Below are 25,379 nucleotides of genomic sequence, written 5' to 3' on the forward strand. Positions count from 1 at the left end.
TTTTTTCCCTTGCAGAATATGGGTAAGTTTACCTATTCTTTTTATCTTATCAGCTCATTTGGCACTTAAATTATATAATGTATGTGAAAGTGCTCTATAAATTATAAATATATAAATATAAACATTATTATTTTAAACTATAAAGATGAGAATGTTTCTTAGACAGGAGAGGCTGAAACATCTCCAAACTGAATTTTCATTTGTGAGACATGGAATTCCATGTTTCATAGAGGTAGTTGATGTAAATCAGATTCTTCCATTAAGGGTTAGATGTTTACTTCTAGAAATAAGAAAAAAGAATTCATGTAAGAGATCTGAGAAATCTGTAGGTCCCATTTCTTCCTTTTAAAGATGACAAGTCTGAATTCAAGGAGCTTAATTATCAAACTATAAAAAAACAGCTTTGGGATGTTTCCCATTAAATTCACTAACAGCAGTAAACCTTAGTCTTGTAGTTCTAGATGTGTGACCTGGATTTGTGAGACCTGCTTAACTTCTCTGTGCCTCAGTCTCTTTATCCCTAAAACAAGGATAATTATAGTATTTTCCTCATAGGAGCAGCTTTGAGAGTTAAGTCTATATAAAACATCTACAACAGTGCCGCCATAATGGAAGCTATTATTGGTATTAGTGACATTAGTAAGAACGTGACAGACATTTGGGGTATTTACTGTTTTGTTTTCTTAATAATCTTCACAATAATCACATTTGTCTATAAAGCTTGATGAAATTGCATTTTTCTTCTAAAGACTAGAGTTGTGTTCCTCTTGGGAAAATATTTAGCTTTTCTGTGGAAGGCCCAAAACAAGTTAGCATCCCTCTCTAACATCCAAAAGAGAATTTCTCTATGGGCTTTTTCGTTATGGAATCTTAGTTTCATTGTCATTTTAGGTGAAGGGAAAATAATGCAGAAAATGGAGAGATTCTCAGTATAGCTGAGGATCTAGCACACAAAAATTTCTGCAACTTGTATAATCTTTCATTGGATTTCTATATTGTATATTGTTTCCTTATATGGATATAAAAGCAGTCATCATCCTCCTTTCCAGCTCAAGCTTTAAAGCAAGTCAGTGTAATCAACTCCAGAACTATACTGAAAGACCAAATCCTGGAGCAAAATGATAGGTGAGTATTAGGATAATATCAGGCTCACTGGGATTATGGTCTAATTAATTATATTTCTTTTAGCACTGAATCCTATAAAAAAGATGTATACATTATAATGGATATTAAATGTGCTTAGTGGTTTCTAAATTTTAAACTATAAGTTAGATGAATATGACAGTGTGGGAAACATAAGCTCATTAGACACTCAGTAATTTCTAGCCAAATTATAGTAGTAAAAATCTACAGTGATTTTTTGTGTGTGTGCCAAAAATATCCTCAACCCAGAGCATTTGTATACACTACAGATGTGAATGTCAAAATAGGCTTTAGACATAAAATTCTACAATGGACTGGGATGATTGTCAGGCCAGAACATGTGACCTAGAAATACGGATTTGGTACAGGAGTTGAAAATCTGTTTAGAAAAACAAGAAGGAAGGAAGGAAGAGATGGAGGGAGGGAGGGAGGAAAAAAGAGAGGAATGGGAGGAAGTGAGAGAGAAATAAAACTAATCAAACTTTGATTGAATTTTATTATATTATGCTTTCTTTTTTTGAGATTTCATAGTCTCAAAAGGATTCACATCTCAGAGTAAAATCCTAAATCCTTACAATGACCTGAAAAGTCAAACAGGACCTGGCCCCATCTACTCTTGTAATCTCAGAACCTCCTAAACCTCACCCCTCACTCTTCTGCTCCCCCAACACTGACTCCTTTCCTGGAACAATGAGCCACATTTCTACCCTTGGGCCTTTGCTCTTTTTGATCTCTCTGCCTTGGGCATACTTCTCCCAGATACCCAAATGGCTTGCTCACCTACCTTCCATAGGACTTTGTTCAAGTATCACCTCATCAATGAAGATTGTCTACCTACAGTATTTTGTATCACAATACTTCCAACTCCCTTTTGGATTTTTTTTTTCCATAATCTTATTAATCTTCAGCATACTGGAAAATTTACTTGTTTACTTTTATCTTTCTCTCACCTCTAGATTATAAACTGTAAGAGCAGGAATTTTTGTCTGTTCACTGTTCTGTTGCCATGTAAACAGTTTCAGTTAAATGCTTAATAACATATAAACTGGTTTTGAACAAGTAGTTTTTTAATGGATGAATAAATAATTAGAGACTGAAAGAAGAGTCAAGGATCTTTAATCCATCATTTATTTTATTTTTGACCATTATAACAATAAATGGTCTAAGTTAAATAAATATAACTTCATTAAAATGAGTGTCAGTTTTTAAGGATCTTCTAGAAAAGTAACTCTAGAAGCCCTTAAACAGTCTTGGAAATCCATGTGCTGTAGGATCCACACATCTCTTAATCATAAAGAAAGTTTCCCCCTGTGTATAGTCTTACCATGCCCTCAATGAGTAGCTTGCTTAAAAGCTAAAAACTTAGAAATCAGTAAGTATTGTTGTAACTTAATTTTCCTTATTATAAATGTTAGTCATGCTATCTAAATCGAATCCCTCAAAGTTTCTGTGAAACAAACTGTTGGGAAATTTCTCCTTGAAGAAAGAATCCCAATCCTTAAAAAGTTTTGTTCCGAATTGGTTTCTAATCATTTCTTGAATTGTGGAGGCTCAAACTGGAGCCAGAATTTTGAAACAGTTTAATGAATCTCAAATCCAATGTCAACCCAGCATTGAGCTTACTTTTTAATGATTGTGATAAAAATATTACTGGATGTCCACGAATCCCCCACATGCCCGTCTTTTCTTGTTTTTAATCATAGTAATTAAATCACTTTCTATCTTGTGTTTGAGAGACCAGAAATGTATTATAATTTTTCCAAAATATGTGCATGTTTGCTACTTCCGATGCATTCATAGTTTATTACTTTCTGTGCTATTTCCTATTCTAGTATTTATTTTTTTAATCTGCTATACTATTTGGTAAGATAGTAAATAAGAACATTTTCCTGGCTTTTCAACATAATTTTTTTTTAAATCACCCAATTATTTCCAGTTAGTGCAGAATCAAGATAGTCTAGAGGTTGAAAGATATAAGTAGGAAGGAACTTAACTGCACTTATAGGCTCCCTACAATGGGCTCCACTAAGGTAGAATACAATGAGTTGCTCATGGGGAAACTGGCTAACTGCCCATTAGTAGGCAAGTGGAAAGGAAGACAGTTGGACCAAATAATGTCTGAGAATCCCTTCCTCCGAAATTTAAGAATTAGAATTCTTTATGATGTTAGTTCAATTTTCTAATAGGACTAAAATAATCTAAACTGCTTCCACATTTTATTTTTCATTTTTGGTCTAAATTTATACGGTATATATAGTTTTTTTCCTTAAATGTTTATTACTATCTTTGAATAAAATAAACTGGTAATGTTATTTTAGTATCTAGACTGCCGCCTTCTGGCTTTCATGTCAGACTCTTAATCTTTTTAGTCCTCTCGTAGTTACTCTGTACTTTGCAACTGTATGCTCCATTCAGGGAAAACGGTTTCAGTATGTTAATTTTATATCTCTTATACAAAAATATGCAGAAGGGTATTGTGCCAACTTTCCTGAGAGCTTCTGAAGGACAGAACAAGACTCATTTTTAAAACTTCTCTACCAGCATAAAATAATTTGCTCTTTTAAAATTCAAATAAAACTTATTTGCAACAAAGTGCTCAGAACCAAATGAAGTATTTTTTCTGGAAAAAAAAAAACCACTGTTGTTTGGAAAAGCAACACCTTCTTGTATAGTGCCCAATAAATTATTGGTCTTTGTTAATTATATCTAATTAAGGTGCTTTAATTCCCTTTTAACAGTTGGGTTTCATAGCATTTATATCCAGCTACATTAAGAATTAATTTTTTGGCTTGACACCAGTGCTAAATTTGCTTATCCGAACAGAAGCCATGCCAAGGGCTTGAAGGATCATGAAAGTAATTAACCCAAATCATATGCCAGGAGCTATTCCAATGGAAGTGTCTGTTAAATAGTGTGTCTTTTCCTGACAGCAAAGCTGACCAAGGGGCATGTACTGCCACTCCTTCAGAATGTTTTTTGACACTAGTGTCAGAGGTAGGAAGGGAAAAACTACTGGCCTAGTCAAATAAATACATTGGGAAACCTGGTGAAATGGAGGCCTACACCTTAGTTTGATATTTCTAGAGGTCAGTTTGATATTAGGTATATCAAATGCTTAGAATTTAGAATACCTCATGGTTCTGTGTCCCTAAAAATGACAGTGAGAGATGCGTAAAAAGAATGATCATTACAGCAATAATTAAAGTAGGAAATATTGCAACCACTTTAACTAGTTTTGTTAAAATAATATTGTGTTGTCATATGACAAAATACAATGTTATAGCATCATATTTGAGATTCATTATATTCAGTTACAAAGACCATGTATAAAATTTTTTGAAAATTGAAGACCAGTTGTAGAGGAACATTTGTATTTTAATACCACACACACATAGAGAAAAGACTATAGCAATATTCACAAGTATGTCAGCACCACAAGTCTCTGGACATTATCTGGAACATAGGATTTTGAATCTGTTTTTCTTCTGCTTGTCTTCCTCCTCTCTTGTCCCTCCTCCCCTCCTTCTTTGTCCTTAATCTTCTTATGATATCCTTTGTCCTTAATGTTCAGTATTTTTCAAATATTTCTCCGAGAATACAATTCCAGAGGAATTGATGAGTACTTAGTGATTGGTTGGAAATGTGCCAAGATTAAGACAGAAGTGTTATGGCCCTTTACAAAGCCAGAGAAAGCTGTAGAGGAGCTCGAAAAATAACTGGTTCAGTTTCAGGTGTGGATGAGATAAATAAGCAAAGAGATGAGGTAGATGGCAAGTCAGCATTTTGCTCTGTGGGTCTGGGAGGGATATGGACAAGAGAAGTCAATTTGAGCTTTGCCCTTAAAGAAGGTTATTGAAACCGTGGGAGTGGATGAGATTGCTCGGGAGTGTGTAAAGCATACAAAGGAGATATCCACTACAACTGAGTCTGAGGAAATAAACATCGAAGGGATGCAGAGAAAGGACCCTAAAGAGGAATCAATAGAGGGTCAAAGAGTTGGAGAAAATATACATATGTCAGGGTAGGGAAGTAAATGGAAAGGTCCCTTAGACAAGGGAGTGGTCAATGATTTTAAATGTCACGGGGAGTTTATGTGAAATAATATTCAAAGTATCCCATGGATATAGCAGTAAGAATTTTCTTATATCATCATGGCCCTGTTGCTGAAACAGTTTTGACCAGGTGTCACAAAGTTTGATTAGAAAAAGGTGATTTGGCAGAAAAAAGTTTGGCTATAAAAAGGAGGCAAGTAGAATTGCTAACTGAAGGGAGACGGAGTTGAGGGAGCATCTTCTCTCTTTACAATGAGAAGAATTTGTTGTCTATGGACTGATGGGAAGGAGTCAGTAAAATGGAAGAAGGTCAGGATTAGAGAAGAGAGGGAACAATTCAGGGTTTCCTAGATCTGTTTTAAGAACGCCTGGGTCATTTGTTTAAAAGACAGATTTCTAGAGAGGAAATTGTATAATCTGTGTTTTTGACAAGCACTGTCAAATGACTCATTGACAGGAAAACGTGGAAACATTATAGTTAATAAATATATTTTGAGAAAATGGGACAGAAGGGGATTTAGGTCATAAGATTATCCTTAGCTCTGGAGGGAGAACTACCTTTGTTTGTTACTGGAGAGAATTAGAGAAGACTGGCTGAGATGCAGATAAACGTAGAGGTTGGTGACTGACTTTCTTGTCAGCTTCTATTTTCTCCATCAAGCAGGATGTGGGCCCTCTTCTGAGACTGATGCAAGAATTTCTAGGCACTATTAACAGCTCAGGTGGAAGAAAAATACTAATTTGTAGTGGAACCAAGTTGGAGGACTGTATGATTTTTTGAAGCATCAGTCCACAGGTGGTGAGAAAGGGTAATGAAGACTGACAAGTGGATTCTAACACAGAGGTTTAATAGAAGGAAAACAGGGCCTGAGAGTTCAGAGTATTACCACAGTTTGGATGAAATGGTAATCATGGAGTACAGTATAGGCTGGATAATGAAGGGAATATAGAGAGGGCATAAGTTTGCCAGGGAATGAAAGTATCCTGGAATGTGGGATATATAATGCTAAAACCAGGAATAATGGTAAACCAGGATCTTTGATCATCCCAGAGCACAAGGATAATAGAAAGCTGGATTTGGAAACTGAGAGTCAAGATGAAATAAAAACCAAATGTAGTGAGAGTAATTGAAATAGAAGAGGTTATGGCCAGAGACTGAAATGTTTAGAGTGGGGCTTCAGAAGTAGGTTAGTTGCAGGTAATAAGTTTCAGAGCTTAAATCATGAAAGTTGATGGCCAAAGTAGAATGCAGATGAAGGATCCTGGAAGTGTGAAGGTCGTGAAGTTGAAAAGAGACTGAGTTTAATACAGTTGTCTATGTAAGGTATGACATCACCCAGGATGGTGGCAGAACAAAGTGGGATGAATGAGTCTGATGCTATTCCTCTGTTAGGCAAGGAGGCAAGTAGATGACAAGGCATATATTATGGTACCGCCAGGTGGCATAGCTTTAATATAGGAATTTGGCTTAAGGCTGAAGCATAATTATCTAGAGAAGCAGTGAAAATTCAGACACTATGTCCTGGTTCTGTAATATGTGGGGTATGAAAAAATAAACAATCTGCCTATTTGAAGATTAAAGGAACAATGTTATCATTAGGGCAGGTCAGCTTGCTGTTAAAGAAGTAGAGGAATATGCAACAAAATGGTGGAGAAGGTATAACTTTAGAGAAAATGTTTGGTTGATTTGAGACCAAAAAGTGAACATTGTATTGCTTTATCAGGCCCTCACTGGATCAAGGAAAACAGTTCTCAGTGAAAAAAGAGAAGATCCCTATTGGTGGGGTAAGCACCAGAAAAACTAGTGTTATTGTTATTAACCACTGAAATATAAAAGATTACATTGCATTATTAAAAAATACCATTCATTTTTCATTGAGTTTGAGGAGGGTTGCCATATAGTAGTTTTAAGAAATGAAATAAAATGGAACTGTTTGGCTATTATAGTGATGTTTAATTAGGATTACATGTTATTAGCTATGTATATTCCTGTTTACTAATAATAGTGACTAAGATTATTTGAGCATTTATCTTTAAGTGCTTATGAGTCTGCTAGCACTTTATAAGGTAGCTACTTTTATTTCAATTCACAGATGAGTAATCTGAGGGTCAGGGGAGTTAGTGATTGGACCAAAGTCATCAAGTTTAGGAAATATCTGCTAGGATTTAAGTCTAGCTTATCTGACTTTTAAGTACAGTAACCTAATTTTATGTCAATTTTGCCTTTAGATAAAGTTCTCAATATTTCTGAAGTACCTTCAAGCCTTTGGCTGGCTCTGGGTGTGGCTGACTGTGGCCATTTACCTTGGGCAGAATTTGGTGGGCATTGGACAGAATCTATGGCTTAGTGCCTGGTCAAAGGAAGCAAAGCTCATGAATGAGTTCACAGAGTGGAAACAAATAAGAAACAATAAACTTAACGTCTATGGATTATTGGGATTAATTCAAGGTAAGGAAAGAAAAAGTCCAGCTGCTTCTCTTCTTTCTTTCTGGCCTAAATGATTCACAGACAAGCATCTGGGTGTCATTTTATTTCAAATAGGATCTATGCCATGATTTTCAGATATTTTGTGACAATTTAAATGCATATGTTTTTAATTTGCCATGTTTGAGTAAACCAGAACTTGTATGTGGCAGTTACATGGCCCACACTAAATAATGTATTTGTCCATTTAAAAAGATATTATTATCCCCATTTTATAGTCGAGGAAACTGAGGCTCATATGTTTAGTCATTCAGGACAAAGTCTTCATTACATGGCTATTTATTGTATGTGAGTGATGGGAAGATTAGTGAGTCTATTAAAAACTACATTTTAAGTAAAGTTTAAAACTATGTGGCAAGCAATATGTGCTATAAAAATAGTGAAAGAAAGCACTGTGAAGATTCAGAGCAGGGGAAAGCTGTTTTTGTTCAAGAGATTAAGGTAATTTCCAAGGAATAGTTGACATTTGAAGTGACACTAAAAAGATGGATTGAATTTTGTCAGATTGAGGTCACAGAGGTGAGAAGGTGGTAGATGTAGAGAAAAAGATGTGAATAAAGACAGGGATGGGGAAGGTAAGGAGGGTGTAGGCATGCATGAGGATGTCTTCAGGTTATTGGTAGGGCAATAAAAAAAACGAGGGGGGAAGGTAGTTTGGAGATGTGTTGAAGATGATAGTTGGAAAGACAACTGGAAAAATATGTCAATTTGAGGAAGTTAAGTGACATAATTGGAGTTATTTTTCTACCTAAGAATAAATTATCAGTGTTGAAAAAGACAGATTTTTATTGAAGGAATTAAAGTCAGAGACTAGGGAAAATTTGCAATTGGTAGGGAAGGAATAATTCAGTATCTTCAGGGGTCTTGGTGGGAGATAATCTAGTACAGAAAGATCTCTTACCTGATCCATCTCTGAGCCACCCAAAACATCTAGTCCAGTGCTAACTAGTGAATAGGGAAGAGAATAGGATTGAATAAATAAAGGATGAGTGAATCAAAAAATAAATGAATGGTCGGAGAGCTGCCATAGGACTGGAGAAAAGGGATGGATAGGGAAGACAACTGCAGTGAAAACATGTGTTAGAATTGGTGATTTGAGGGTAAGTAAGAAGAGGGCATTGGACGTGATTTTAAAGGTCAGTTTGTATAATTGGAGAACAATAAAGAGAAAAGCAAGGAAACCAGGAGGAAGTCTTAATTGGTAGAATAGAGAAATGGTGAATTCAATTTTGGACACATTTGATAGGAATTGTGGATGCATTTTTCTGCTGTTTTTTACCCTACTACATTATCCTGCCGTTATAAAGATATACAGTTATAAAGGACATCATAAAGTTAATAGGTTGCTAAAATTGTGTAAACCTTGTTGTTCTCTTATCTTTTGTGTATCTCTCGAGAGCACATGCCTGTGAATAAGTACAGCCTGGCTTTGATAGCATGGCAGCCTATCACACCATCTATGTTTATTTCCAGTGCACCATATACATTTAAACTCAGTTTGGGCCACAGTTACACATTTTTAAGTTTGGTATTTGAATTTCCCATTAAAAAATCAATGCTACTATAACAACCTTTTGAGAATTAAAATACAAAATTCCTTTAAGATGTTAACATGCCCATAATGATTTAGGTCTCCTTGTCTGCTCCGGAGCCTATGTGCTCACCAGAGGATCCCTGGCTGCCTCTCGAACTCTGCATGTTCAGCTATTGGATAATGTGCTGCACCTCCCACTCCAGTTTTTTGAAACCAATCCCATAGGCCAGATCATTAATCGGTTCACCAAGGTAAGTAAAGCCATACTTTATTAAATACCTAAAAATGATGATCTGTATTAAGTACTTTATAATCTCATTTGTAAAATAATATCCTAAAAATATGGAGTTATGTTTAGTATAAATTTCATTGTTATTTTATGTCTGATTCTTGGGACATTTATGATTGCTATGTAATAGTATCACATCTTATGCACTTAATTTAAAAAGCCCTTGAAAATTGCTCAAATAATCCAGAAGAACATGTGGTTTGGTGTCTACAACTCCAATTCTTACAAACATTTAGTTTGAGAGTCAGTTGTTCAGACCCAGATGAAGAAGAAAATGTAAGTCTATATTGTGGTATCTGGAATTTTAAACATTCTGCCTTTTAGAAAGCTATTGACTCCCTTATAGTAAATGGGCAATGGGTGGAGCTTCCCAGTGTCTCTGCTTACCTATAGGGTTTTCCTCACTGTGTTTACTATTAAGCACTTATAATTGCATAGTCCAATAGAAAAATAATGCAAGCCACATAGGTAATGTAAAGTTTTCTAGTTGCCACAATAAAAAATAAAAAGAAAGAGTTGAAGTAATTAATTATAAAATATTTTATTTACTACAATGTCTGAAACATTGTATGAAACCAAAGTCAATATGAAATTATTAACTAAATATTTTACATTCTTTTTTTTCCTACAAAGTCTTCAAAATCTGGTTTTGTATTATATTCTTGCAGCACATCTTAATTTTCAGTAGCCACATTTCAAGAGCTCAAGAACCATATATTGTTAGTGCTTCCAGTATTAGACAGTGTAGGTCCATAACCTTAAAATATGCCAATATATTTATGTATATATGTTTAAAAAATTTGGTGTTTGTATAGGGGAAAATGAGGATAAAATATGAAAATGTAAATGAAAGTATTCAGCATAATAGATGCTTAATCATAGCAATGGACATGCTGTTCTTTGAGAATTTATAGAAGAATTTGATTACCAGTATTCAGTTTATCTCAGTGGACATTTCTCTATGACCCTGCTGAATAACTATCATTTTTATACAGTAACACATCAAACAGTTGGGTCTTAAACACACCAGAATATAGTAGGTGTGTTCCAAACACTTGCAGGGAAGTTGTATTTAAATATGATGCTTTTACACTCTTTGGTGTATGAGATGATCAAGGAAATCCCAAAGCAAGACTGGGAATAAATGGAATTCTATCCCCACTCTTTGTGTCAGTTCATACTGAACTGAGTAGTGCATCTCTTCAAAGTTGGGTTCTTCCATTCCCTGGGCTCTCTCAGGTCATACCTTATACCACATAGACTTGATTAAATTATGTGAATTGATGTATGACCTTCACGTCCTTCCCTCATTCTTATTGTCCACTTCCATCTTTTGGTTTCTGATTTTGTAAATGAAGATTATTTTGTTTTCCCCTTTTCTGATATCAGTAGGATCTGGATACCCAAGAAGACTCCTGGATATGCTCTCAGTGGATAAGAATGACCAGGAGTGTTCTACAATTTTTAAGTAGTGAATAGTGGTAGGCCACTGTTCCTGAACGCCTGAACTACTGGGGCTTGGACTCTTTTCTGAACAGAGTTTGGCTTTACTCATATAAATTAGGTGCTGTGAGGCTGTCATTGGGAAATACAAATTGCTTGACCATAGACATCATGTTCCTAAAACACCCTCTTAACTGATCACAGGAGAAAATGTACAGGAGTGGGTTGGAGAGAGCAAAGACCATGTAGTTATACTTATTTAATAATCAGATTGTTATGCCTGGGCAAATGTTTTTCTTATTTTGAATGATGTATTTTTTCTTCCCTTTATTTCAAACCATAAAGAGTTAAAAATAAAATGACCGAATATCAAATTTTTTAGGACATGTTTATAATTGATATGCGTTTCCATTACTACTTACGGACCTGGCTGAATTGTACGTTGGATATTACTGGAACAGTTTTGGTCATTGTGGGAGCTCTACCACTCTTCATTCTGGGGGTTATTCCCTTGGTTTTCCTCTATTTCACCATACAAGTAAGTCCATGGATTTATGTGTATTAATAATACAAATATAGTTTCAGACCCACTTCAATTGCCTAGTAGTCCAGGTTCTCCAAAAATCAGACTCCAAGAATGTATTAGGTATGCTAGAAAGTGACAGGGGGAAATGCCTGTAAAAGCTGAAGGAGAGGGCACAGGAGAGGCTGGATGAGCCCTCAGACAGCCATGCAGGTCTGATTCCTGTGAGGGAGAAGAAGGAGGTAGAAGGGTTGGGTAGGAAAAGTCCTGGACTGCAGAACAGTTCCATAATGTTCAGTTGAATGGGAAATGCACAAACTGTTGCCCATTGGTGGTCCCGTGTGTCCCTGGAATGGGCCTGCTTTAGCCACCCCCTGCTTTGCTCAGGCATTGCCTGGGAGCAACCTATGGGAAAAGTGGCCTCCATGCTAAACAGGAGTGGAACTGGATGGGCAGCTATGACCATCTGGGCTGTCAGTCAGCTCTGCTCCCTGCAGCAGAACTGAGTTGTGCATCTTTATGACCACCACAAAACCTATGGATTGTTTACAGGTTAGCAGTGCATTATTTTGCCTGCATGTCCAAGAAAGAAACAGATACTGCCTTTTTGTCCTGTTATCCCTGATATCAGCAAACTATTGATACTTACAAATCTTCTTTCTATTCCAATTAATATCCTCAACCAGTTTGAATTTCATAATTATGTCACTGTGAGGCTACAGTGTAAATGAAATTTCTTAACACCTTTAAATTAAAAATAAAAGTATTTTGAGGCTTTTTACACAAAAGGATGCAGTTCTTGTAGTTTAATGCATCCTACATTTTTAAATTCATATAGGAGTTTAATCCACCAAAACCTGAATGTTAATCATTTTCTCATTTCTACACCTATGCTATCATCCTTGCTCCTACTTCCTATGTTTTCTCCATTCTCTCTGCTTGTCTAGATCTTACTTACCCTTCATGGTGTAAGTCATATTCCATTTTCCGTGTGAAGCATTCTCTTCCAAATAGTGCAGAGACTTGACTCATCCAGGTATTATGAATTGGAATGCTGCTAGTATTACAGACTTTTTTTTTAGTAGACCACAAGTTGTCTCCTCAATAAGACTCTAAGTCCTCATGGGCAGACCCTATCTTTACAAAAAAAAAAATCTAGAAACCGAGAAATGGTATTGAGAGTCAATTGTACCTGCTCTAAAAACAAAAATAAGTCATGTCACAAATAGGAATTTATGGGATAGTTTTGTGGTTGGTAAACTATAACAGGGTGACTGGGAGTGGTAAAGAGTCTAGAAAACTCTTCTTAGGGGAAACTGTTTAGAGTGAGCCCTGAATGTAGACTCAGGAGCCTCAAATTGCAGTCAGTTTCCTGACTCCTGTGTTTGGTGCTTCACTTCCCTTTCCAGTCTTTACTGCTTTCCCCTGTGAAATAAGACGTTTGCTTTAGATAAGTGCTACTCAAACTGTGGTCCCTGTACCCATGGGCCATACCCCAGACCTACTGAATCAGAACCTCTGGTTGGTACCTCTTCTAAAAATAAATCATAATTTATAACCAAGATATATGCAATTTTTATTTATTTATCATAACCTAATAAAGGTGGGGGAAATAAAAAATCTCTCAGGGTGGGGCCCGTTAATCTGTGTTTTTAACAAATCCTCCAGGTGGTTTTTACTGAAGTATGAGACTCATTGTTCTAGATCAAAGATTCTCAAACTAAGTGTTATGGACAGTTTCATGGCAGGACTTCAGGCCTTCTGTAATTCACTGAAATTTTATGAAAATTTATGACAATCTTTTAAATCTCCTTGCACCCCGAATACCATAATCCTTTATTTTCTCCAGAGCACTAAGCATAGAGCTTATAAATTTATGAATTGCCAGCTCCTAGACCATATGTAGCTTCAGATATGTTTTTGCTTAGCTTGCTCACTGTTTTACCTAAACAGAGGCCTTTTAACATCAGAGATTTTATGTAAAATTACAGATCCAAAGATTTTCCTGAAAAAATTGCATGATGTAGCAACTCTTGGTTTTTCATTTCCAGTTTGTAGCAGTTAATCAGGGGCTGATGAAAGATGGTGCAGTTAACTCAGGGCACTCTCCCTCTGGCTCTACACAGCCTCTGCCCATCCCCATCGTCCTTAACCCAAGTCAGAGGGGAAGTAGCCAATTATAACTGGCTGCCCTTGTGTTTTACATAATAAAAAGATAAAGAAAATTTTCCCATAATTTTATTTAACTACAAAAACACTATTGTTTGTGCAGTTAGTTGGCATCCTTCATTAATGGGTTAACTGCCTGGTTGCATTTTCAACATGTGACATAGAGCTTTTGCCTCTGTAGGGACTCAGTGATGGTTGTTTCAGAGCATTATCGAAGTGAAATCTGGCCCAATTACGTTCTAGTTGTGTTGTCCAGAATTTGAGCTTTTTACTGTTACAAGAATGTATTTGTTTCCTAGGGCTCCTGTAACAAACTTCATGGCTTAAAACAACAGAAATTTCTTTCTCTCACAGTTCTGGAGGCCAAAATTCCAAAATCAAAGTGAAGGCAGGGCTGGTTTCCTTCTGGAGGCTCTGAGAGAGAATCTATTCTGTGCTTCATTCCTAGCTTCTGGTGGCTGTCAGGGTCCCTGGCATTTTCCTTGGCTTGTAGATACCTCTCTCCAGTCTCTTCTTCACCTGGCTTTCTCCTTGTATCTGTGTCTTCTCCTTTTCTATTTTTACCAGAACATTCAGTACTGGATTTAGGGCCCATCCTAAATCCAAGAAGATCTCAACTTGAGATCCTTAATGACTTCTGCAAAGATCTTATTTCCAAATAAGGTTACATTCACAGGTACTGGAGGTTAGTACTTGAACTTAACATTTTGCGGTCACTCTTAAACCCACCACATCAGTGTCTTGCCATTTTCAAACCATTGAATCAACTTCTTCTACCTCTTTCCAACTGCCTCATTCTGTCTTTGGTTTAGAGATATTATGTGGCAAGCTCTCGGCAGATTCGGCGGTTGGCAGGAGCATCTCACTCTCCTGTCATTTCCCACTTTAGTGAGACTTTAGCAGGAGTGTCCACTATCAGGGCATTTGGACATGAACGGAGGTTCATCCAGCAAAACAAAGATGTGGTGAATGAAAACCTGGTCTGTTTCTACAATAATGTAATTTCAAACCGGTAAGTCATATCAAAATACCTAGTTCAAGAGTAATCCTTATTTAGATATCTTGTTCACTGATTTCTGAACAGAAAGTGTTTTGTAATGGCATTTCATCAAATAATTTAAAAAAAGATTAAAGCCTTAAATATTTCTATTATTTAGTATTTCTATAATTAAAGCACTAAATATTTCATCATGTCCTTATATTTAAGTAACTGTGTATCAATTTATATTCATATAAAAAGTACATGCTACTTTACGTGAAAATAAGGTCCCAAGTTTTTTGAAGTTTGTGTAGGATGCTATTAGAATTACTAATGATATGATTCTGTTGCATTTTATATTTGTAGAATATATTTTATTTATATACAATAATTTATAATATTTTGAATTTGAAGGTAAATTTGAAAGTATAATTTCACAAATCAGAGAAAAATGACCCATTAAATAGTAGTTGAGCACATTTTAACTTTTAGAGACTAATTTTATTGTATAAAAAAAGTGTATGTATTCAGAAGATGATTAATTTTCCAATAGCATTTTAAAATATAATGCATCATTTTAGCTAATGTGCTTTCCTTTTGCTTTTTAATTCCAGTCAAGTTTTAAAGCAAAATTCTGCAAAAGTGAAGTGCCTTTTTATATTATATTAAAGAGGAATCCTTTATTATATCATTATGCAACAATCCTAAGTTTGACCGAGTTCTAAGGAAGTGAGAAAAAAAAAAAAAGAAAGTGGCTGTTGATGCTTACTTTCCTTATCCCAGGAGAGAGTTCATCCTAAGTGCACGAAAAACTTTTGCTTCTCAGTTTAGGAATATTTTCCCTTATTACAGGTGGCTGGCTGTTAGACTTGAATTTCTTGGCAACTTAATGGTGTTCTTCGCTGCACTGCTTGCTGTGCTGGCTGGCAATTCTATAGATTCAGCAATAGTTGGTTTGTCCATATCCTATGCCCTAAATGTAAGTAATAACGATTTGTTGGCATATGATATGTTAACAATACAATTAATTAAACTCTCTGCCTGTATGAATTATAGATTGTATTAACTAAGGAATGAGAGACAAATCTGGATTGCCCTGGAGGCTCATTTCTTCCTGTTTTTTACTACTAGGGGGAAGCTGGCTCAGCAGTTCTAAGTCAGCTCACAGAAAGTACAGGCTGATACACAAAGCTGAGTGCTCAGAGGCCTGGGGAACTCCTGCTGTCGCACAGTTACCCGCAAGTTTCCTGCTCTCCTATCCTTATAGATTTAGAGAGCATAACAGGGGGAGGCCCCTCACTACCTTTGCCTGTCCATCCAGTTTGCCCAGTGAAACAGAGAGATAAGGCAAGCTAAGGGGACAATATATGCTCTGCTTCTTTTTGCTTGTAAGTTTTTCCCTAATAAGCCCTGTTTTTATATTATACTTCAAAGCCCATGATATAAGTGTGTTCATGACTCCTTTATGAAAGAGAAACTTCTATAAACTGCTTAATAAAATTCTACATTATTTAAAAGGTAGTCTAGATAATTTGGGCACATACCCTTAGTTCCTTATCTAAAATCTTGAGGTCACTTGCATTTCAGAATTCATAATTTAGGTTTCTCGAAAGAACATGTACATCTATGTATTCAGGGCCTGGGGCAGAATCCCATAATTAAACCACTTGTTCTGCAGTGAAATGTGTGAATGTACACCCTAACTGGGTTAAATAAATAAAGAGCCGTACATCAGTTCAGATAAGGTTGGCTGTCATTCAGTTTGGAATCAAACTCAAGAAAAAACTGAATTACCATAGTTTTTTGACTTTTAATTTAGGTTTGAATAACAATTTTGAAGAACCTATACTTGGGGGTAAGGCAAAGAGAGAGCAGAGTTTTCAGAAAGTTAGGAGAACCTTCTGATGGAAGGAGGTAGTGAGGAATGCCAAAGGCGACATTGCGCATGTTTTTTTCTCCTTTAGGGTGCACGTTTCTGGAAGCATATCCCACCAACCTTGGTATTCATCATTTCTGACAATAAGCATGGACTCCTTTGAAATACATTGGACTATATTCATTCTATCTTCTGCCAAATAACAAATACTTATGATATTAGTGAACTTAATATGCTTAAAGAAATACTTACATGTATATATGTATATTGTTACTTCTAAAGTCAAGTAATCATAAGAGATAAAGTTTATGAAAACCCTGAAAAGCAAAACCTTATAAAGTATTATGAATATTATGTGAAAGATTAAAGAATATTCATTAAGCTTTCGGATTTTTGCCTCCCAGATTACTCAGTCTCTGAATTTTTGGGTAAGGAAAGGATGTGAAATTCAAACCAATGCAGTTTCCATTGAAAGAGTTTGTGAATATGAAAATATGCATAAAGAGGTAAGCACTCCTAAATAAACATTAAATGGATGCAGGGTAAAGATATGGTAGTGGACCTTGATTTGACATTTAAAATAATAAATTTTAAACAAAACTTGCATTCCCAAATTCATATTATAATATTCAGCATTTCAATGAAGTTAAAACCCAATCTATTATAAAATACACTGTTATTATATATCCTACTAAAATGTAAAAAGCAACACTTTAAATTAAATTAGGGCAATACATACATTATAAGAGACATCCCTATTTCAGTTGTCATAAAAATGAAATATGATCATCTGGTTTTAAACAGTGCAGCAGCTTGTCCTCTACTAGTGTAGAGTAGAAATACAAAGATTACAACTTTGTGAGGATTTTGCTATGAGAAAAGTATTTTAATATAGTCATCTCTTAATTATTTAAAGTCTGATTGTGTAATTTTTAAATTAAGTACACTTTTACTGTTTATTCCTTCTGTTCCATTTGCTCACCATTAGCCTCTGTGGATGGGAAGGAGGAGAATAAATCAGTCTTTTGTTCCTTTTAAATAACTATAGTTGGGGAGGGAGAAGAATCAGACTATTGACAGAGTATAATATTTGAGTTATTTACATATTTTACTAATCTGGGTTTCTTCTGCCTCCTGGTTTCATGAATTAACAGGGCAGATGTTAAAGGTGACTTGAATGTCTGTATCTTCCTCAATCACTTCAAAAGTTATCTAAATCTACATGAAATTTTCCTCTTTTGCTCCTAACTCTGAGGAAGAGGCATCCCTCCTCCAAACGAAAATCAGTATTTCTAGTTGTATTTTGGGAGATATCCCTTTGTGTCTTCTCTCAGGCCTTGCTCCATTAACCACTGCCTCTAATTGCTACATCTCAGCACCCTGATCCTGTGCTCCTCTCAGCCTATAAATATGCTAAATACATTCTACATCCTCCAATTCCTCCCTGAACTTTGAATATTCTTCTGGGTTTTTCCCTAGGCCTTACCTTCCTTTTTCATAGCAATTTCGTGAAAGATTAGTCTACCTTCTTCAGTCTCCAGTTACCAATATGCAATTTGCTCAGCCTATTGCCATGAATTGACAAATATTAAAATATATATATATATGTATTTTTCTAATTTTCTAATTTTTTTGCTTTTAATATATATTCTTTTCATAATAGAAAAATACAATATAATATGTGTGTGTGCACACACACAAGTACACGCATCTTTTTTTTTTATTACAGTATTGGTATACAATCTTATGGTCAGAGTTCACATGAGCAAGACTGTGGTTACTACACTCCCCCTATTATCAATTCCTCACCATATGTCCCATTACAGTCACTGTCTATCAGCTTAGTAAGCTTCTCACACATGTCTGTTTTAAAAAGTCACCTTTATATAATTTCATTTAAGTTGTGACAAATGCTGTTGCAAAAACTCGTGATGTGGAGGAAGTAAATTTGTCCACATAACCCTATTCATCCCTCTCTAACCCCTCTGTGCAGCAGAATTATTTGGGATAATTGCCTATCCTTCCTCTCTCATTCATTTTTGGCCAGTCTCCATCCCGCCACCACTGAACCTGCCCCTGTCACAGTTTGACACTGGTGATGCCTCCCTCGTGAAAACACCTGGCCTCACTGCCCAGACACCACACCCTTCTGCATCTTCTACCTCCTGCTTTTCCTCCAGTGTGTCAGGCAGGCCCCTGTCTCAGGTCTTGCACATGTAGTTAGTTCCCTTTGCCTGGAAAGCTCTGCAGTCCATATGCATATGACTTGTTCCTTCATCATGTACAGTCAAGTCTTTCCTAACCACCATACTTAAAGTCACTCCACCGCACACATCTAACCTTGCCTCTTTCCTGTCTTTCAAAGCTTCATGGTCACCTAACATTTGACAGGCTTTGTGGTTCTTCCTGTCTCCCCACCAGCATGTACGCTCCATAAAGACAAGAATTTTTATCTGTTTTGCTCACTGCTGAATCTCCAGCAACTAAATCACTACTGGCATAGGTAAATATTCAGTATTTGGGGAACGAATGAATGACAAGCTGTCCTCATTTCAGCTAAAATTTCAGGCAGGTTACCTTTGGCTACTTTGCAAGGATTTAGAAGAATTTTCTTAAGAACCTGATAGGAGATGGGAAGCCAGGTTATCTCTAAAAATTTATTTCTGAGATTTTCTTATAACTAGGTGAGAACATTTATGTAGGTAATATTTAAAACTATTTCCAGAAAATCATAATGTCTGTAAGTGTTGTTTTTTAAATCACTTTTGCTTCATTGCTTTTGTTTATATGCCTGGGAATTATCGATTAGAGAGAAAGGTATTTTTAATTGTATTTAGACTTAAAAGAATATTTCTTTGTTTTAAGGCACCCTGGATAATGACTAAAAGGCCCCCTTCACAATGGCCAAATAAAGGGATAGTGGAGTTTATTAACTATCAGGCTCGATACCGAGACAATCTCAGTTTGGCATTACAAGGTATCACTTTCCAGACGCATGGAGAAGAGAAGGTACCATATATATTTTATAAGTTCCACTTTCTGTTTTATCTGAATGCATTCATTGTTATGGCCAAAGTATGTTATTGAATATAAGATGATCTTTCTTCAAATGTCATATAAAAGTAATAAAGACATGTGGTTGGTGTTTAGAGTTTTTCCTGTATAAATAAAAAATATATTTTTGAAGTTGCCTATACTGTATTGTAAAACATGATTTTAGTATAATTTTTCAGCTTATTGAGGTATAATTAACAAATAAAAATTGTATATATTTAAGGTAGTTTGATATATATGTATCTTATAATGAAATGATTAGTACAATCAAATTAATTATCACATCCATCACCTCACATAGTTACTAGGGTTTTATATATTTATTTATTTTTGGATGTAGTAGAAACACTTGAGTCCTACTCTCTTAGCAAATTTCAAATGTACAATGCAGTATTATTGACTGTAGTCACCATGCTGTATAATAGAACCCTAGAACTTACTCATGTTATAACTGAAAGTTGGTACTCTTTAACCAATATTTCTCCATTTTATCTACCCCTCAGCCCCTGGTAACTGCCATTTATTCTCTCATACTATGAGTTCGACTATTAGTGAGATGGGAAAATGCTTGGATGTAACTTAGTTAAAAGCTATATACAAAACTGTTACTAATACATCAGTTTTGTGTTTTAAAAAAGCAAATAGATATACACATTAGCAAAAATCCTGGGAAATCAATTATAAAACAGTGGTTTTCTCCAGGTGATGGGATTTTACTTCTGTACTTTTTCCTATATTTCTCAAAATGTTTTACAAAAATATATTATTTCTCCAATCAGAAAGATATTTTACAAATAAGTAAAAGAAATATTTTAAATTAATAGCAAGGACCCACTTTCCTCTTTTCAGAAATCTGTCATTTATAACCCCAACCATCTCTTTCTTTAACCCTGTAATTCAGGTCCACTGCAGTGGCATCAAGGACAGAAATATTTTTGGAACAAATGAAAACATTGTGGTGTTTTGATTAACCCAATTAATTCAACATATTTTTGTTCTTTCTGGTACAGTGTGTAAGATTTTTTATTAGGACAAACCAATTGCTTGAATGTTCTCTCTGCCTAGTGTTCCTATTAACACTAAGACATGAACCAGCCTCTAGAAGACTTTGGTTTAGTTCTTATGGTCAAAGCCACATGTGCAGTCATGGATGTTTATGACAAGCTGATGGTTTTGGCCAGGACTCCAAGGTCCTCAGACATTAACTATGGCCACCCTCAACAGTTTTAATACAGTAGTTGTTTGATACACCAAGGAAATTTGCAGGCATTCCTTTAGTTTTTATAGCCTATCTGGCAAAGGATTCCTGTCAGCTTTGTTTGCTTGCTTGTTTGTGTTTGGCTGGGAGGAAGGGTAGAGAAACCTCATTTTGAAAGTCCCAGGAAAACCAGCCCATTATCAGTGTCTCCTTTGGCCACACCCATAATAGTTAGGCTAGGAAGATCGTTCAGGGATGACCTGATCTTTCTGGAGCTGCTGCTCTAGTTAGGCAGTAACTAAATTACTAAAAACTAGAGGAAATACACATATTAGCTCAAGCTTTACCAGTGAGTAAGGAGTCTGTGGATAAAGACTGATCCTTAGCGTCATATGACATCTTCCATAACAGTCAAGGTTATTCCGGTTGGCAAAATTAGATCCCACTGACGCAACACGTAACCTATTTGTTGTGAGTGCAGAAGGCCCTGTTCTATTACAAAAAGTACAGTGCAAACTGTTTATGGTCATTTCATTACAGATTGGCATTGTGGGACGGACTGGAGCAGGCAAATCAACACTATCAAATTGTCTATTTAGAATTGTGGAAAGATCAGGAGGCAAAATTATTATTGATGGAATTGACATATCAACTATTGGACTTCATGACCTTCGTGGCAAACTTAATATTATACCACAGGTAAAGACTATTTTGCCAGTAGTCTTTCTTAACTCCATCCAGGTGAACATTTTTTTTAAAGTGTTCTTTCCTAGCATATGAACTCATTTTTGGAAGCCAGATCATTAAAAATGTATTATAGAAAATTGCTACATAATTGATAGCATTTTTCCTGTGTGTTTATCTATTTGAAAAACCAGTATTTCACTTTGCACGTTTATTTCAAAATAGTAAATGCAAATAAAATTCGAATAAAGAGATCAGATTGAAATGCATTGGTATTTTTTAGAAGAAAAAAAATTACTGAGGTTTTTACTTAGTGGTTTGAGTGTAGGATTTTGACTCTTCAACTCAAGTTTAGAACATTAAAAAAATAAACAGAACAATAATTCAGTTACATCTTTTTTCCCAAGACCTTGGATTTTTTCCATCTGTGACATCAGAGGACTTGATCATTAACAAATATGCAAATTGGCTCAAGAATATGACTCTATAGTCAAAGATGACTTACTCAGCTGAGTTTGGGAAATTTCAGCTGAGCATTTATGAAATATATTTTATCTACTAAAAATATATTAAAATAATATAAATATATTTACTGAGTGTATTTATATATACTTGAGATTTTTTATGCTATAAATGTATAAGCATATATATGTATAAATACTACAAATACACCAAATATACTACAAGTATACTATAAATATACTATATTTGAGTAAAATCTAGAATCCTGGTAGGGGATCCCCTTCTGAGGCTAGTGGTTGAGTAAAATTCTGAGGACAAGTCCATGCTCTTTCCAATACACCAACATGCCTGGTGAGACTATATTTTACTATACTTGCATTTATTTATAAGTGAGGAGTGACTAATATCTCTTTTCTTCACTATATTTTTTGGGGAATTTTGACTTCTATCTTTCTGATTTGGTATGCTGAATGATAATATATACATACTATATATTTATTTTATTCAATTCTATATCATATCATATCCTTGACTAGATGCCAGCTATCATCACCATTGTCATAGTTGATGTTCATATTGTTAATAAGAGGAGGAGAAAAAGAATCAGGAAGCTTATAATGATTTCATCTAACTTACAGCTTTTCTGATTCCCTTCTGCTTTTTTCAACGTAAAATGAATTTGATAACTATTAGGTTTGACAGTTTTCTGAGTCTGATTTTTTAAAAATGTATCTATGCCTCATGTGACAGTAAGATTACCAGTGACTATTTTTTCCTCTAGGATCCTGTTTTATTTTCTGGAACCCTTCAGATGAACCTGGATCCCCTAGACAAGTATTCTGATAGTGAGCTGTGGGAGGTGCTGGAACTGTGTCACTTGAAAGCATTTGTGCAGTCCCTTCCCAAGAGGCTGCTGCATGAGATCACAGAGGGTGGCGAGAACCTCAGGTAAGCTCACCAGGCTATTCAGTCCAGGCTCTTCAGCAACTTGAATTAGCCTCAAAGGGAAATCACTTCTGATCCAGCAAGGACCTTGTTTGGTCTCTTTAAAGCTCACCATTGCTGATTTCCCTCCAGAGAAGAGAGACAAGGAATAAAATAGCAGCCACCAGCTGGAAAACTACTGATAAAGGGGAAAAAAGGAACAATGCAGTATGAAAAGTCACTATTTAATTGAATCTTCTTCTGTAAAAACTCCTACTCAAATAGACTTCTTCCTAAAAAATATATTGTAAAGGGCTCATTTTCTTCATGGCTGTTGGATGTCATGATAGTCCCTTTTGTGTAACCAGAGACCTAAAGAAAGTGAGCTACATACACACGGGTCCTGCACTGCTGACTGGGTAGATTCTCGATTACTCTCCCACTGCCTTTCACCAGCACGTCAGCTTCCTTGCTATTTCATGAATATGCCAGACCAGATCCTGCCTACCTCAGGGATTTTGCATCTGCTGTTCCCTTTGCCAGGCACAAGTTTCCACTGGAAATCTGCATGGCTCACTCCCCTCCCTTCAGGTCCCGAATAAAAAGGCACCTTTTCAGTGAGGATTTCTTTGGCACATCTGTCTAAAATGTCTACCCCACACCCACACCTTAAACCCTCCCTTTCTGTGCTTGAATTCTACTTATTACTTTGCATTTTACTCACTTAGCTTGTTTATTTTTTGTCTCCCCCATGAGAATGTAAACTCCACAAAAACAGATTTTTTGTGTCTTCTCTTCACTGTCCTATCTCCAAAAAATAAATAGCTTAGATGAGTGTCTGGCACACAGTAACCACTCAATAAATATTTCTTGATTAAAAGAATGAATGAATGTGTGGGTTAGAAAGAGAATGAATAACAATTTAATCAGAATTTTGGAACAGGAAGTGTGTGACCATAAAGCCCACTGTTGAAATAATTTTACTTTTTTTTTTTAACAGTGTTGGACAAAGGCAGCTCATCTGTCTTGCTCGTGCTTTGCTTCGAAAAACAAAAATTCTTATCTTGGATGAAGCAACAGCCTCCATCGATTTTGAGACCGATAACTTGGTGCAGACCACAATAAGGAAGGAGTTTTCCGATTGCACCATCCTGACGATTGCTCACAGACTGCATTCTATCATTAATTCAGATAGGTATGCTTTGTTTTCAGAAATAAAGCAAATCTGAACACACTAATCACTTGTTACTTATAAGGAATTGTAACTGTGCTGAGATACAAAATTTTCTTTAATAGTAAGGAAGGAATTTTCCAAAATAATTAGAGGAATATGGTAATGCTAAAAAATATTAGAAAACCTGGTGTTCTTCTTGAGTTCAGTTGTCATATAACTCACACAGTCGTTTAAACTTTACATTCACAAGAACCAAAAGAGTGAGCTGGAAAACTGATTGTAAGTGACCTGACTGAATTTTTTTCACATTTCAGGGTACTCGTTCTAGGACATGGACGGATTATAGAATTTGAAACACCACAGAATTTGATACACCAGAAAGGACTTTTCTTTGAAATGCTAACAGAAGCTGGAATAACACAAGACTCAGAGACAAGAAAATAAATAGTTTTAGCTGTATATTGGTAATACTGAGTAAAAAAATAGATTAGTATTTTAAAAAATGATGGGGGAGAAATGCACAATGGCAGGCCTCTGGTTACATGTTGGCACAGATACCAATAAGCACCATAGTTCTACCCTTCCTGGGCTGTACCTAACCTTTTCTCTTACATCCGTGCCCTCTAGAATAGCTGCCTTCTCCACATTGCCTGAAGTGCTAAATACTCAGGAGTCACCTTCTCCATGAAGCACCCTCTGAATTTCCCCTCTGCCGTCTTGTCTGATCTAGATGCCATTCTTCTATGCTGTCACTATCCATCCCCATGCTCATACCTGTATCATGGCAGGGACCATACCTATTATAATTATTTTAGTCTCTCTCTCCTCTAAACCTACTTGAATGCAAGTACCTAGTGTTAGTCATGTTTGTATGTCAGGTTCCTTGCATAGTGCCTTTCATGTAGTTGATACTCAACAAATGTTTGTGGAATTAATGACTAGGCATTTTAGAATAATATGATAGATACAGGTATTTATCTACATATAATATATGTTGAGCTATTGTACAGTATATAAAATGAATGAATCACAGAAAAAATATTGAGTTATTCAGCTGCTCTTTAGAAACAGTAAATATATATTAACTGAATATTATGGTGTACTTTATTTTAAAATAGTATTTTATAATATTTGTACTATTTACTTTGAGTAAGAAAGAAACAGTATTTTTATGGGACATAATTTTTTGGCTGGATTAACATTGATTTATGTATCGGATTGTATACACTCACAATATTCTTTATTTGTAGTACTAACCAAGGCTTTTCATTTAGTCAATTTATGAATTGGAAACATTATTTCTCCAAATTTCCCCTCAAATTTGAAGTATTCAAACTTTAAAAGTATTTTCCTTTCAGGATGATTTTAATAAAATATTTTAACATGTTAA

General features: G+C 35.6%; 1 protein-coding gene across 2 annotated transcripts in view; it reads left to right on the forward strand.

Annotated features, from left to right (window-relative positions):
* LOC108393510 (multidrug resistance-associated protein 1-like) overlaps positions 1-25,379 on the forward strand; it is a 76,984-nt gene extending 51,605 nt beyond the window's left edge. For both annotated transcript variants that reach the window (XM_073231824.1, XM_073231825.1), the window contains 13 exons: positions 1,050-1,125; positions 6,920-6,980; positions 7,425-7,644; positions 9,311-9,465; positions 11,329-11,484; positions 14,451-14,650; positions 15,470-15,596; positions 16,898-16,999; positions 19,359-19,502; positions 21,286-21,444; positions 22,673-22,839; positions 23,816-24,010; positions 24,304-25,379. In XM_073231824.1, the coding sequence (XP_073087925.1) occupies positions 1,050-1,125; positions 6,920-6,980; positions 7,425-7,644; positions 9,311-9,465; positions 11,329-11,484; positions 14,451-14,650; positions 15,470-15,596; positions 16,898-16,999; positions 19,359-19,502; positions 21,286-21,444; positions 22,673-22,839; positions 23,816-24,010; positions 24,304-24,433 (1,892 nt within the window). In that variant the 3' untranslated portion in view covers positions 24,434-25,379. The remainder of the gene's footprint in view (positions 1-1,049; positions 1,126-6,919; positions 6,981-7,424; positions 7,645-9,310; positions 9,466-11,328; positions 11,485-14,450; positions 14,651-15,469; positions 15,597-16,897; positions 17,000-19,358; positions 19,503-21,285; positions 21,445-22,672; positions 22,840-23,815; positions 24,011-24,303) is intronic.

This window comes from Manis javanica, chromosome 3 (assembly GCF_040802235.1).
Source record: "Manis javanica isolate MJ-LG chromosome 3, MJ_LKY, whole genome shotgun sequence".
In the NCBI taxonomy this organism is placed as follows: Eukaryota; Metazoa; Chordata; class Mammalia; order Pholidota; family Manidae; genus Manis; species Manis javanica.